The 14,220-nt window shown below is 39.9% G+C and overlaps 2 protein-coding genes across 2 annotated transcripts; one reads left to right on the forward strand and one right to left on the reverse strand.

Moving 5' to 3' along the window:
• The first annotated feature begins 4,512 nt into the window (after positions 1-4,512).
• cfap73 (cilia and flagella associated protein 73) lies at positions 4,513-7,973 on the forward strand. Its single transcript, XM_086111873.1, has 7 exons — positions 4,513-4,616; positions 4,756-4,897; positions 5,502-5,594; positions 6,475-6,666; positions 7,276-7,497; positions 7,585-7,743; positions 7,837-7,973. Exons 1-7 carry the CDS (start codon positions 4,567-4,569, stop codon positions 7,939-7,941), a joined length of 963 nt encoding a protein of 320 aa, XP_085967999.1. The 5' UTR covers positions 4,513-4,566; the 3' UTR covers positions 7,942-7,973.
• A 2,095-nt stretch (positions 7,974-10,068) lies between these two features.
• On the reverse strand, positions 10,069-14,178 carry drc10 (dynein regulatory complex subunit 10). Its single transcript, XM_086110652.1, has 4 exons — positions 12,799-14,178; positions 11,796-12,017; positions 11,640-11,711; positions 10,069-10,471 (listed from the first exon to the last, which is right to left on the reverse strand). Exons 1-4 carry the CDS (start codon positions 13,447-13,449, stop codon positions 10,169-10,171), a joined length of 1,248 nt encoding a protein of 415 aa, XP_085966778.1. The 5' UTR covers positions 13,450-14,178; the 3' UTR covers positions 10,069-10,168.
• Between the last annotated feature and the right edge of the window lie 42 nt (positions 14,179-14,220).

Consider the following 14,220-nt stretch of genomic DNA (forward strand, 5'->3'; position numbering starts at 1 on the left):
GTGATTTCAAATGTATGTAAATAAATAAACCAAGGATTACAGAAAGTGAAAGAGTACTGCACTAGTTAAGTTGCCGTGGTGACGCTGCCTTGAACAAAGGAACCTTGACAGTAGCCAGCAAGCAGACTAGCATCTTTCTCACTTGTGAAAGGCCATGTCGAGACTGAGCTACTCTCGCCACATCCTATTCATAATCCCATTCAATTGATAGATTGCTGTATATTTTTTGTTGCATAACACAGCGAAGCAGACTGGACGCAGTCATGTGAGGAGAGATGTCACTTTTGCTCAAAATCAATATTTGATTCATTTTATGATGCACGTTTTTATTTGTCTTTAATATGTGTTACATTTAACATCAAGAACTGATTGAATTCCAGACATTATTTAAAAAATTGAAGGGAAATGAGGATTTTTTTCCTTTGTGTTCTTTTAGGGGGGGGGGGCTGCAGTACTGTGGCATGCCCCTGTCTCCCAAAAGTTTGCTTTGCAAACAGCCAAGTGGGCGTGGCATCTGTCAAAAAATTTGGTCTGTAGGGCAGGTTTGATTGAGCACTCTGTACTCTGCCTAGCAACAGGTGACAATCACGTGGGAAACATATGTTGCTCAACTTTGCTGCTTTTGCATCCAGCAAAGATTTCAATCCACACGTGGTGTTTTACACATGTCACAAACTGTTATTTTACTTCAAGAAAATATTTCATTTTAAAATGAAAAAGAGTACTCTAATTTACTGGCATGTGTCCTCACTATAAGAGTTGGCGCACCACTGTTTTGTTTTAATAAAAACGTCACTGCACGCATTCATCCCCAAGGTACCATTTCATTGTCAAACATTTACTCATGTGCAAACCAGAAAACAAAATACAGAATAGGATATATTGAGAAAACCCATGTTGTTCAGTACACAGCGTGGCCTGTTTGGCCTCTTATCTGACAGGCTTCTTTTCAGCATGCAACGCACCACTGGAATCGTGTTTTGGGTCATGTTCAGGCATGTTTGCAAACAGGCCAGACAAGACCACTGCTGTGAGACAAACACCAAACACAAACATCAATATACAAACAAATGATTCGTACTCTTCTTGCACTCCACTCCCTTGAGTGCACATGCGGCCTGATTTCACTGCACTCACTCAGCCTGCTGTCAGCCTCCTTTGTTTGCCAGCAGCAGCAACACTGTTTGAGTCCCACTCAGTGCATCTTTGCCTTGGTGGCTCATTATTAAAAGATGGCGGCATGGAGGCGCTGGACTCTTTGTCTGACGATGCATTTGCATTAACACAGACTTCCTCTCAATATCGCTTTGCAACAACTGTGAATTATGGATGCTGAAATGTTTATTACCTTTGTGTGTGTGTGTGTGTGTGTGTGTGTGTGTGTGTGTGTGTGTGTGTGTGTGTGTGTGTTTGCTTAAATGGAAGAGACAGTCTTATACTGTACTAATGACTGGTCAACAGCAAATTTTAATCAGAGATGGCTTTATTGTATCCCTAAATGTATTTTTGACGTTGATGCCAAAAATGTCTTGACATTTTTTTCTAGCACATCAGGTTTTTGAGATGTATTCATTGTTTTAAGCTAAACCTATTGAAACCTGTGCAACATGGATTTTACCACGCGTTGCAATTCATAGTTATATGATGTTTCAGAAAAAAAATACACTTGTAGTTGAATGCAACCCTTAATTCATAAATGGAACTAAATTATATTATTACATTTTTTTATGATTATTACGGTGGCCCGGTGGTCCAGTGGTTAGCGCGTCAATCTCATAGTGCAGAGGTACCAGGTTCAGTTCCAGCTCCTGCCTCCCTGTGGGGGGTTTGCATGTTCTCCCCGGGCCTGCGTGGGTTTTCTCCGGGTACTCCGGTTTCCTCCCACATTCCAAAAACATGCATGGCAGGCCGATTGAACACTCTAAATTGCCCCAAGGTGTGAGTGTGAGCGCGGATGGTTGTTTGTCTCTGTGTGCCCTGCGATTGGCTGGCAACCGGCTCAGGGTGTCCCGCGCCCACTGCCCCGAAGACAGCTGGGACAGGCTCCAGCACGCCCCTTGTGAGAATGAGTAAATCAAAAAATGAATGGATTGAAAGTTGCAGGAATTTGGAGCGAGTCCCAGTTGATGGTTTTGTCCCGTCAGGGTCGGATCCTCCATCAAATTCTCTCTTATTAGGACAAATTGATTTAATACAGCCGTGTTGGATCTTAGTCGGCAAGGGAAAGGGGTTTTCTTTGCTTCTGTCGCCAAAGTGTTTGATCATATTGGGTTGCTGTTGGGTCGGTTTGATGGACAAGGAGTGTGATCCAGCCCGATCCTTACGAAAAGTGCCTTGAAGTAACTTGGCGCTAGGTGGATAAAATTTAATTGGCTGTTGCCATGGTTGCTAACCAGTAACAGTGTTTGCTATAAACTGCTGCCATTGGTACAATGTCAGGGGCTGGTCAAGTTTTTCAATGGTACGTATACTCCTATGCACTCTCCCTCTGATCTTTGACAATAAATTATACAGTACATTTTGAGCAAGGAAAACTAGTCTTTAGGTTTGTGACGAGAAAGAAAGAGCACTACCTCGGAGACATATTAAGAACTTTACTTTGGATCTGTTCAAGAATCTTGACGACATTGTTTCCATCAATATGGTCAACATGTGTGACTGATTAAAAGGCACTTTTGCGGAAAACTGGAGCAAAATTACCTTCACCAGTAGAGAAAAGAGGGTGAATGTTGCTTTTCAATGCAGTTTGCATCAGCTTACCATAAAAGTGACTTATCATTTCCTCCTTTTTCTTTCCAGCAGTAAAAAAGCTCTCCTGATGTTAACATGGGTGTGATGTCTGCCTCCGTCTCACACCCACACTTGGCCCATCACCTCACACGACATGCTTTTATTATAATAGCATTCCATTCGATGAGTATTAATAAAGTATACTCTGTGAATGCGCATGTATGTGTGAGTGCGTAGTTAAGCTATCCATTCATTAAATATAGATGCAGAGGCATCTCGGTGTGTTTTTGTTTTTCCTCTTCATTGCTCTCTGGTCAAGCGTTTCTTATCCCTTCAAAGCGTATTCAGTGTGTGTGTGTGTGTGTGTGTGTGTGTGTGTGTACATATTTAAATCCTTTTAAATCAGCAGATGCATTTTCCCGGTTGTTCTATGTCGCTTCTGTCTGCATCGCCATTCGCTTCTCACCTGGTAATTATGATGCAAAAAGAACAGCACATAACATTTCCATTATGTGGGCTACTGCCACCTGCCTCCGTCACCTTGTCTTGTGTGTTACAATCTTGTAACCTGGGCGCACCGTACTTACCCTGAGAGGTGATAACAACAAGTCTCGAAATATATTTTAGATTTAGTTTTATTTGCTGATGAATATAAAACAATTTTTGGGCGCATAGCACTTTTGATTATCGGTAATTCAAATTTTAGCTTTGTTGTTATCTTTCAAGGGCATCATAATTGATACATCCTGTGAACTGAATCTCGTTGGTTTGTACGGGTATACCTAATGAACGGTCCAGTATATATTTTAAGTAGTACACAATGAAATTGTTATCACAAGTAGTTTATAGCTACATAAAATGGTCTTCTACAGCAATGCGTGACACACTCATGTTAAATGTCATTGTGTCAGTCTGATGCGAGCGTGTCTTGTGCTGTGGCGTGCTTCGGCCAAGGGTGTGATTTTTTTAAGTGTGAATTGTGCTTTAAGTGAAAAAGTCACACGTTTCACATCTGTAACACTTATCAGTCAGGCCATCAATGCATGCCATCATTATTTAAGTCTCATATGCAACTTCTTGTTTTGTCACATTCTAAAATGTGTAATGATACTTAAACTTTTTTTTTTTTAACACAGCACAGGATTTGGTAAGTAGAGTTCAAGTGAAATATAACTTTTAAGTAAAATATATTTTACAACTTTTTGAAAATGTTTATTCGGTCTTTATTTAGTCTGGGCGCAAAAGTTTACTTCAAATGAAAAATGATTAGCGTGCTATCTTTTGTTTTGTTCTTTACATTTAAGGGCCGTGCAAATGTAAAATGTAAAAATGTACATGTAAAAACCGACTATTTTTAAAAGGTTTTCTGCTACTCTCTTTAAATGATGTCAAAACATTCTCGAATTTTTTTTAAGCTACTTCAGTTTGTTCTGCTTTTCTTTTGCATGTTGTTAACTGTTGTGTTTGTAAATGCTTATAAGTGTAGTGTACTGAGTTTCCTTATGTATGAAATGTGCTCTATGAATAAAACTGCCGTGCCTTGCCGACCCTAATTTTTAATGTTGGCCATGATGGTCCTTCTTGATCGAAGTATTAATTTGTTTGTTTTTATGTTTAAGCACTTATGCTGTTGTTCATAATACCAATGGAATAAAATGTTCAAAATGTATTTTTAAGTGCATTTTTTTGCCCATGTGTTTATATTTACCCCGGTGTACGAAAATGAACTAAATATAAAGAGTTAAGCGACTGTCTACAAGTTACCATAGCAACAACCAGCCGGAAGTACCTCAGCGTCAACTCAATGCTTGACAAAGAGTTCGACAAGTGACACCAATGCAAACCAAAGGAACAGAGTCAACCTCTAAATTGAAATTGAGCACTGCGTGAGTATTCGACATATTTAATTAATCATCTCTGAGCTCCCCCGGGAGGATTATTTCACAGTAAATTTGCACGAAACTGTGAAACTCGGCCAGAGTCCGTGTGAGAGCTATCAATGTTCATCAATATTCTATTTTCAAGTGTGAAGTGGAGCATGTCTGAGGGTGAACGCTGCGCGGGGACAGCGAGGAGGTACCGTGACAGGAACGACACTTTCATTGAAATCATGGAGGCTCGCCAGGAGCAGGAACATCTCGTGGCTATACAGGAGCAGTGCTTTCGGGTACGCAATGGAAAACGGCTTAAGTACTTAAGTACCAATACCTGTGACGAAAAAAAGGCTCTGGTAAAAGTAGAAGGACTGATTTGGGCTTTTATGCCATTAAATCAACGTGTTCCCAAAGCTTTGCTAACGTTGTGAGCTGACCAAAAAATCACATGGCCGACTGACAGCAACATAATACTAAATAATTCTCTTAATTTTTTTTTAAGTTATCGTGGGTGAGAAGTGGCGTGCGTTAATTGGGCGTGGTGGGAGTGACCAGGCATCTAATTTAGGAGGCTGTGGGGGCGTTTGGGGTTTCGTCATACACTAGCAAGTGATTAGCATTCAACCCCAAAAAAGTAATGAATTTCTGGTCAGCAGTGATCAAATGATTTTATTTTTTTTGGTGCAGGGTGTCTGTTTCCTCATCATGGTGCTTGAGTGGTTTGGTTCTTGAGCAATATTTTCCAGATCTGCTTGTGCTTTGTTCTGTCAACTATAGTTGTGTCTTTGTCTGTCCCTGACGAAAATCTGGTACATATTTACAATTACAACACGAACAAGGTTCATTGTCACTTCCAATTCCCAAAGTAATTGTGTGCCTGATGTTGTGTTCTCAAAGAAGTTGGAGAGTTTGCGACAATGTGGAGATAAGCTGTTAAAGGAGGCGAAGGAGGCCAAGGAATTCATCTCAAATTTGGACATTTCTCCAAAGGTACAGTCGAGTTTTACACAAGACCTCATTATGATGCTCAACATGAATATTCTAAACAAATGTGTTACGTTGTCATCTGGCTGTGATCTCAAATCATGAAGTATATACAGGCACCGTATGGATTCTAAGGGCTGATGACTGACAGGAGCCCAAGAAAATTCTTCAGTATTTTCAGTCTGCAGTACTGAAGTAGTGAAACCAAAGTGATTTTTGTACAAATCCCTTGCAACTCCCCAAATAATTTGAACCTCTAAAAACTGACATTTCTATCCATCCCCAAATACGTACATTAACGTTTGCTAAACAGTGTTTGAGCGTTTCACCAGATAGCTTTTGACTTTGTTGCATCCATCTAACCTTTATCCGAGCCCACTTATTCTCTCGAGGTTCGTGGGCGTGCAGTGAACATTATTTTCATATTATTGAAGAGAACTGGAAAAATTAAAATGAATTGCCATTGGCAGTGAAACAGCTCCAGGAAAAAAAATCAATACTTAAGCTTGAGATATACATTTTAGCCTTTCCGACATGAAATTTCAGCCAACATCACATTTACTCTATCTGTGTTTGTGTCAAGATAAGGCAGTCTTTAGTGATTCATTATGAAGTAACCAGTGAGAGAGTCTGCCTTGATGTAAGGTACATCAAGGATGATCCGAGTATAAATTTAGAAAAAAGAATTGTCTTCAGTGCCTCATCTTTTTTTAAGACGTACATTTCATCAACAGTAAACAACATAAAATATAATTTCGTTCACAAAACACGCAATGCAATACAAGCGAGACCCCAGGCATGCATTATAATAATCCACGAATGATTGCACAATCAATTGTGGGTTTCTGCTCATTGTCCCCGCAAAATAACCTATCTCTGTGTGTAGGAACATGATGCTGCTCAGACGGTGAAAAGGGCAGAACTAGAGAGGACAGAAGCCAACAAGAAAGAGGTGGAGGTGAAGATGCTGCAGGAGGAGTACGCTCAACTGCAGCGCAGAAAACACCAGCTCCTTCATCGCGTGCAAAGAGACACAGTGTATCGGGACTTCATGCAACAGGTGTTGAAGCTAACACGGGTAAGGTTGACGTGAGAGATAACCTTGATGCACAGCAATGTTGAACTGTTCACACAAGTATAGTACAACACTGTCCACGCTGTCTATATTTGCAAATAATTGAAATGCTATGAGTATCTCCAGAATGTTTTGCGGTCATAGGTTGTGGCATATTTGTGGTTTAAACTGAATAGAGGCAATTTGAATCACTTTCTCGGTGACCCTAGCCATTCGCGAAACTTTATCACGAATTGGCTCGGTCCACCGTACCAGTATAGAGCTCTATATACAAACTATAGTTTACTTTTAGTGTTGTAGTAAAACCGTTAATAGCTTGAAGTAGCATTTCTCAGCACATCTGCTCACAGTTCTGAGGTTCGAATTTCAGTTCTGCAAATTTTTGACTGGGGAAAGATGTGTACTCGCCTCTCACCCCAAAGTCAACTGAAATAAGCTTTGGCATAATTCAATACAGTATACACAAAAGTTGCTGACCATCATTTTTTTTTTCATATCAGAAAATGTGGCCTGTATCTTTCAGGCTACCACCAGCGCTGTGAACATTTTATCGGGCCCTTTTGAGAGGATCAGTAAGTGCAATTTTGACCCGTGTCATGTTTGTGTCAACAGTTTGAAGATGAAGCAACTCTGGCAGGTCATCTGGAGAATCTTCTTCGCATCAGGGAGCAGCTCTGTGAGAAGCAGAGGTTAGCCGAGGAGCAGGTGGACATGCAGAGGAAAGCCCTGCTGACCTTCAACAGCCAACATCGCTTGATGCTTCTGCAGTGCAGCAACCAGCTGTCACAGCTGCACCACAAACTGGACAGGGCACAACCCGAAGTGGAACACTGGGTATCAAAGCTAATCCTGCCAAAGAGGAACTCTACGTGGAATGTTGTATGATGGTTTTGTCATTTTTCTGCTCTTCCCTTCATACAGGAGACAAAGTGGAAACACATTCAAGGCACTGCAGCCAAGGAAACGCTGCTGCTGGGATTGATCAAGATGGCAGCACTCAACCTCTACGAGTTGACGAGCGGCGACGTGGATGGAGAGAAAGGCGTCCCACTGAGTGACACCGACACACAACTGGACAAGGTTTGTACCTTGACAGATGATTGACAGAATCTGAAGTGGGAAATGAGCTCAACACACACAAATACATACACTTCTTTTTGTCTTTTTTTGTAGATCAAGATGTTCATGGAGGACCACAAGGACATTGTAATACGCTATCAAGGTAGCTCACATAGAAACGATGAAGAAAAGAACATTCTTACACTAACACAACATTAAAGGACTGTACCGCTGTTTATTACCTAAATATTATCGGACTGTATTTAAATCATTTGGATCTAAAATGTGAATTTGTGAATTTTCATGAACCATCCATCATGTACGATGTACAGGTATAGTTAGTGAATAACATGCTGTACTTGGTGGAGATGGAATCACATAAACTTGTTTCATGATCAAAAATGAAGAACAGATTGCATACAATTGGTCATCGATATCTTTCTATAAGCGTTTCCAGTTTCCAATAAATGTTTACGACACACACACACACACACACACACACATATATGAACAGCTCAGATTCAAAGAAATTTACATCTCGAAGTACTCTGATAAAATGCAGTCTTATTGTGTTTTTAGAGTCAGATTCTACATTTCAACTTGATTTAGAGCGACCTTCCCCGAGACTTTAGCTTCAAAAAATAATCTTCTTCTCACAATCACATAATCTGTTGTTCACATACTACTACTGAATTGCGACGAGATTGAAGACAGCCCTCGTTGAAAAGCTGCAGTATAAGCAGGAAAAGAAATTCAACATGACATACTGAGGAAGTATTTACAAACACCAATTGATTTTACTGATTGCCTATCCATAGCCAGGCGGTTGATGACTCTGAGTCTGCAGGTTCAATACACAGGATCCTCCCTGCATAATTTCAATTTATCACATCAATTTGGTAAACATTTGATGTTTTCTTATGATCTCCTTGTAAGAGGAATTTACCTATAACTCTCATAATTGAGCAAAACCAAGACTTGAAATTACTTGACTATTAAAAACTGCCAAGTATCCAAAATGTGGGAGTCTTGCGTCACATATGAAGGATACATCATGAAATAGGAACAGTCTTAGTTCAGAAACAGAAATGTAAATATATTCATTTTTCCCATGACTTTTATTCATATTAAATGACTCTCGTTGCTGTGTGTGACCATTGACCTTGCGTCTAGTATAGAGTCCACTGGGGACAGCCGGGCCCAAAAAAAAAAAAGAGTGGTAACAAACAGACATTTTGAAATGTTACATTTGATAGATAATATATGAAAAGATTTTCGGACTCTCTCTTAATGCTTCCTCAACATCAACCAAGTACTTTCCTGTGCCTGGAGCGGCTCTTGACTCCCCCATGGTGGATTGGTGACATCCAACATACAGTGATATTGAGCAGTCCCATACTGCCATCATGTGATCAAACAAGAAAACAGCATTTGGTGGATCCACTCATCTTTCAGTGTGACGAACCCTCAGTAAACAAGGTCAAAAAGGCAAGCTTGGGTAAGTTTGATGTGCAACCTCAAAACCATCCCCCCTTGTCCATGTTACCTGTGTAAGTCCTGTCGTGAATTATGTTACCAGGAATAAAAACTGAATTTTAAAAAAATGCAGGGTTGTTTTCCTTAACCACTTTGTGGGTAGCTGTGAATTTTGAGCAGATTAGGTTACTTTTACCCAAGGTGGGGTTCATTATTTTGATCCAGCACATTTGATTGAAAATATTGAAGTCGGTTGCCATTTGTGTGCTGAAGTCGAAGTTACTATTCTTAGACAGCGTTTGTGGTTGCTGGATGGCTCAGCAGGCAACATCATTGATTTGGGACACAGGGAATTGGGGTTTAAATGGAAAATGGTCTGCGATTGGCTGGCAACCGATTCAGGGTGACCCCCGCCTGCTGCCCGAAGACAGCTGGGATAGGCTACAGCACCCCCCGCCCCTGCAACCCTAGTGAGGATAAAGCGGTTCGGAAAATGAATGAATGAATGGAAAATGGTTGGGTTGTGTCAGGAATAATATCTGGTGTTAAGACCGCCAAACATATCACGGCATGACTTGTTCTGGTGACTGACCCCTTACAAGAGAAAGTTCCTGCTTCTTCTTTTGATAGTGTTGATCGTAAAATTTCTGTTATTTTTAACCTCAGCTCCTGATAACTTGGTAACGCATTTACTGGTTGGTATAACTGACCAGTATGGGTAGTTTTTACAACGTGTTGGATCAAAATCTTGACCCAGCGCTTAGTTATCTCCTTCACCCAATCTGGGTTATGTTTGACCCAACGGTTTGAAGAGTGTCCGATTCAAAATGTGACATACCCCCCCCCCCCCCCCACACACACACACCAACAGTTCTCCTTTGACAGGAGTCTCTAAACACTGGTAAGAGGCCTACAAATATTCCAAATGCTCAGATACAGATTGCATACTGTCGTGATGTTTAAATCTAGACTATTTCTTCTTTTTGCCTTTGCCTTTGCCTTTGCCCTTGCCCTTGCCCTTGCCCTTCTTTTTGCCTTTACTAGGTGCGATGGGGTTGCTGGCCAAGATCTTGCGAGTACAATAGCCTCTCCACCATGACTGACAGTAAAGAGCAACCTTAAGCTTCAACTCAGCAACTCTTCTCTCTTCTTCCAGTCGACGCTTCTCCATGATGTAGTTGTACTCCTTCTCCAGGTCAGCATAAGGCTTCTCCAGTCTATTACGTTCCCCTTCCTCCCTCTCAACATCCATCTGACATAACTCCAGATCAGCCTGAGAGATGAAGACAGTGAAGTGGATTTGATCAATTCATGATTGGCTTGGGCAAATCCACATCTGCTTTCTCCCTACCAGACATGCATGTCAAGACAGTGTTTTCCCCCCTGAGTCAAAAGTTTTTGATTTTAGCTCATTTGACCATGCTGGTCTTAAATTACACTTTTTACAGATTTGATAGGCTATATTTAATCAGCAGATATTTTGCATTTTATGCAAAATCGGTGATTGGTTGTAATGTATTCATTTACTGATCGAACCCTGACATTACTTATTGGATCCACACAATGGATGTAAACACACACAGATGAAATAAACAAGTTGTTTAAATACACTGGACATATTGGTCCATCTTCCGACTGGATTGGTGATCTGTTTTTTTAAACTAGCTGATCGGTGATTGGGTCCAAAATCCTTATTGTGTAAACCCTAGTGAGCTAAAACAAATTGTATGATAGGATTATTTAAATGTATTTAAAATAGGCATGTTCTTTCTTCAACCTGTTAATTGCCACTACCAGTTAGATTTTGTCATATAATCTAACATAAAACGAAGACATTTTCACATTGTATATTTAGCAAAAACACATCAACTTCGTCTTCCTAAATCCGCTATCTTAATGCTCACACACCATGCAGAATACGATGGCCGAAGTACCAAAATTAGCAATGATGTTGTATTTTAACACGTAGCAGCACATGCTGATAGAGCATACAACAATATTCACACATACAGTATAAGCTTGAGCCTGGCAAAAGCGGCTACGTAATATTATTGTGGCTTATTTGAAATGTATTTCTTCTGGTTTTCATCAAATTATTTAGTGAATGTCTGTATGTATTTTATCGCTCTCTAGTGGTTAAAGGGCGCGCTAGAATGAGCAACATAATGGCCATTAAATTAACATGATCTACAAACGCTTTCTTTCGTTTTTATTTAATTTTGTTTGTATGTATTTTTCAATTAAATTCATTTTAATGGGAAATAATAACTTGACATATGAGCGTCCTGCGTTACAAACAAATGGAACTTGTTAAGGTCACCATTTTTCATTGTGTGTCTTAGTTATTCGATCAAGATCAATACGTATAATTAAGTCTACATGATGTTCCTTAGGTACAGTTCACTAACATGGAACAACAAAGTTGTTTCAAAAGTTTGTACCTGGTGCTCTTGTATTTCATCATCAAACTTTTGGAGCAAGTATTCAATTTCCATCTCCACATTTTCATTTATCTGTCAAAGAAGGAGAAACATGAGGTTTATTTCTTCCCCGTCACATAAATGATGTAATAAAACAGTCCTAAAAATTAAGTGCACCTCTTGGAGTGTTTTCTCCCCTTCTCTGAATTTAAGTGTCGAAGTGTGGATTCGAATGTTGAGTCGGTCTATTTCCTGCTGGATGTTGGCTTGCTTCTCTTGAGAAGTCTTGATGAGGGACTGGCACTGTTCGTTAGCGAAAAGCTTCCAGTCGACTACTTCTATCTGGTTCTCCTTAAGACGACGCTCCAAAGTTTCGATGTCATCTTTCTTCTCGGAAATCTAAAAATCCAGTCCAAAAAATGGGAGAGGTCAGACATTTAGTGTTCTGAGTCACAGTATTTTTTTATTGCTACTTCTTGTGAGGGATGACTGTACATTGGGCACACCCTTTTTAAAATAGCATTTTTTTGTCTTGATGTAAAAACATGTATTTAAACAAGAATGTGACATCCAATATATATATATATATATATATATATATATATATATATATATATATATATATATATATATATATATAAATGGACTTGCTAAAACTAATATTTGAGCACCCTTTCACACAAAATGTCCCAAATGTACCAGATTGTGGCCCATCTCTTGTTCACAACCCCCCCCCCCCAAAAAAAAATCACCGAATAGATTTTCTATTGCATTGGGGCCAGTAAAACATTATCTTCACCAGAAGAAATGAGGACCTACAGTGAAGCCCGTTGCACAGCAGAATTATGTTGCTGGATTGTTTTTCATCTGGAAATGCAGCTTTGCTTACAATAGACGGAACTGTGAACTTTACAAATTTCAGTCAATTATGGCCCAGAAGCCTTCAGGTGTCTGCTCAAAGGTTGGAACAGAATAGCACTAGAATGACGCGCAAACATACATGCAGAGTGAACTAAAAAAAATAGCTTAATCAAAAAAAGGATAGATATTTGGAATAACACAGCCCTAAAAATAGAAAACCATGGGGTGACCCAAAGGGGAAATTTTGAGTGGCCAAATCTTAAGTCAAGATGTGTGTTTACTTCCATTACATAGAAGATGTGTTTATAGAACTGCTCACCTCAACATCTTTTTGTATGATAGCTGCAGCTGTTTCTTCTAGTTTGACAATTAGTTCCGTGTCAGGTGACACTGTCTCAAGGGCTAACAGTATTTCCTCTTCAGGTGTGGTCTGCAACCTCTCTATCATATGTACATGAAATTTCTTCAGCCCTATAATGAGTGTGCACTCCGTCTCCCCAAGTTCAATGCCAACCTCTGGTCTTAAGCCCGAAATTGCATCAGGGTGGGTCCGGAAAAACCTGAGCAAATTCCTAACGGAGTACTTGAAGTCTCTCTCTAGCTGAGCCTTCCTTTTCCGTCGAGCACTTTCTTCTCCCGCCGGTCTATCTTTTATCTTCTTGAGGTCATTCGATGTTTCCAGCCTTTCCCTTAACGTCTGATGCACCTCAAGGATCTTAGTGAACTCCTCTTGTATATCAATAGATGAGCAGACTAATTGTTGGATGGCAGACAGAGATGCTGCAATCTCGATTTGAGCAATGCAGTTCTCCAGTATGTTTGAGATGGTTTGGGCCTCTGGAGAGAGCAGCCTCTGCTGTGGCACCTCATGGGTAAGCACAGCCTCCCAATCGTCATCTTGCTGCAGACCAGGGGATAAGAGCTGAGTGGTGTCCCCCTCTATCACCTCTATCAGCTGAGCTTCAGACATGTCAAAATCGCCACTGAGAAAACAATAAGATGTGAGAATAGATAAGTAGTTTACAATTAGATAGTTACATCTGCATTGTTGGCTGCTTTACAATTTAAATATCCATTACGAAACGTATGTCATATTTAACATATTTATTTATCCTAAATACAATGTCATGGTTGTGTATATTGTGACAACGTCCCGACGTCAGAGCCTTCTTACACATGACGTCATGTGACCAACGTTTTTCAAATGCAACTTCGCTACCTTAAAAGAAAACAAACATTGCTACATTTTATTAAGCTATCCTTGATTTTTTTTTATTCCGTTCATATTTAAAACGTAATAACATTTCATTCTGACCACGTTTACTTTTGGAACTAGTGTAACCCATTCCAGTTTTTTCTCGACTCATATTTCGTCTTGTTCCGAATATTGTTGAACATCAAAACATCCATAACAACGACAGTTACCAAACGAAAAGATGGAGAAGGTACATTACCACTACATCTTTTGTTGATCGTCAGAAACGCACTCTGAACTTTCGCTGGCAAAAATGTTTACTGTTGCTAAGATACGGTCAAAAACGGCTACCGAATGAACTTATAGGAGTAAAATGTTTATTCAGGCTCCAGCTATTAAAATTTTCTTTTGTATCGATCATACTGTATACACCAATAGGTACATAAAATACATATTGTTGTTAACTTTTATTTTGAAAACAATATGATACAGCTTGCCGTGAATAGCCGAAATTGTCGTAAAATCCGTCACCGTCCCACCAAAATA

Source organism: Hippocampus guttulatus, chromosome 5 (genome assembly GCF_054856545.1).
Source record: "Hippocampus guttulatus isolate MCC_2025c chromosome 5, RoL_Hgut_1.0, whole genome shotgun sequence".
NCBI classification, from domain to species: Eukaryota; Metazoa; Chordata; class Actinopteri; order Syngnathiformes; family Syngnathidae; genus Hippocampus; species Hippocampus guttulatus.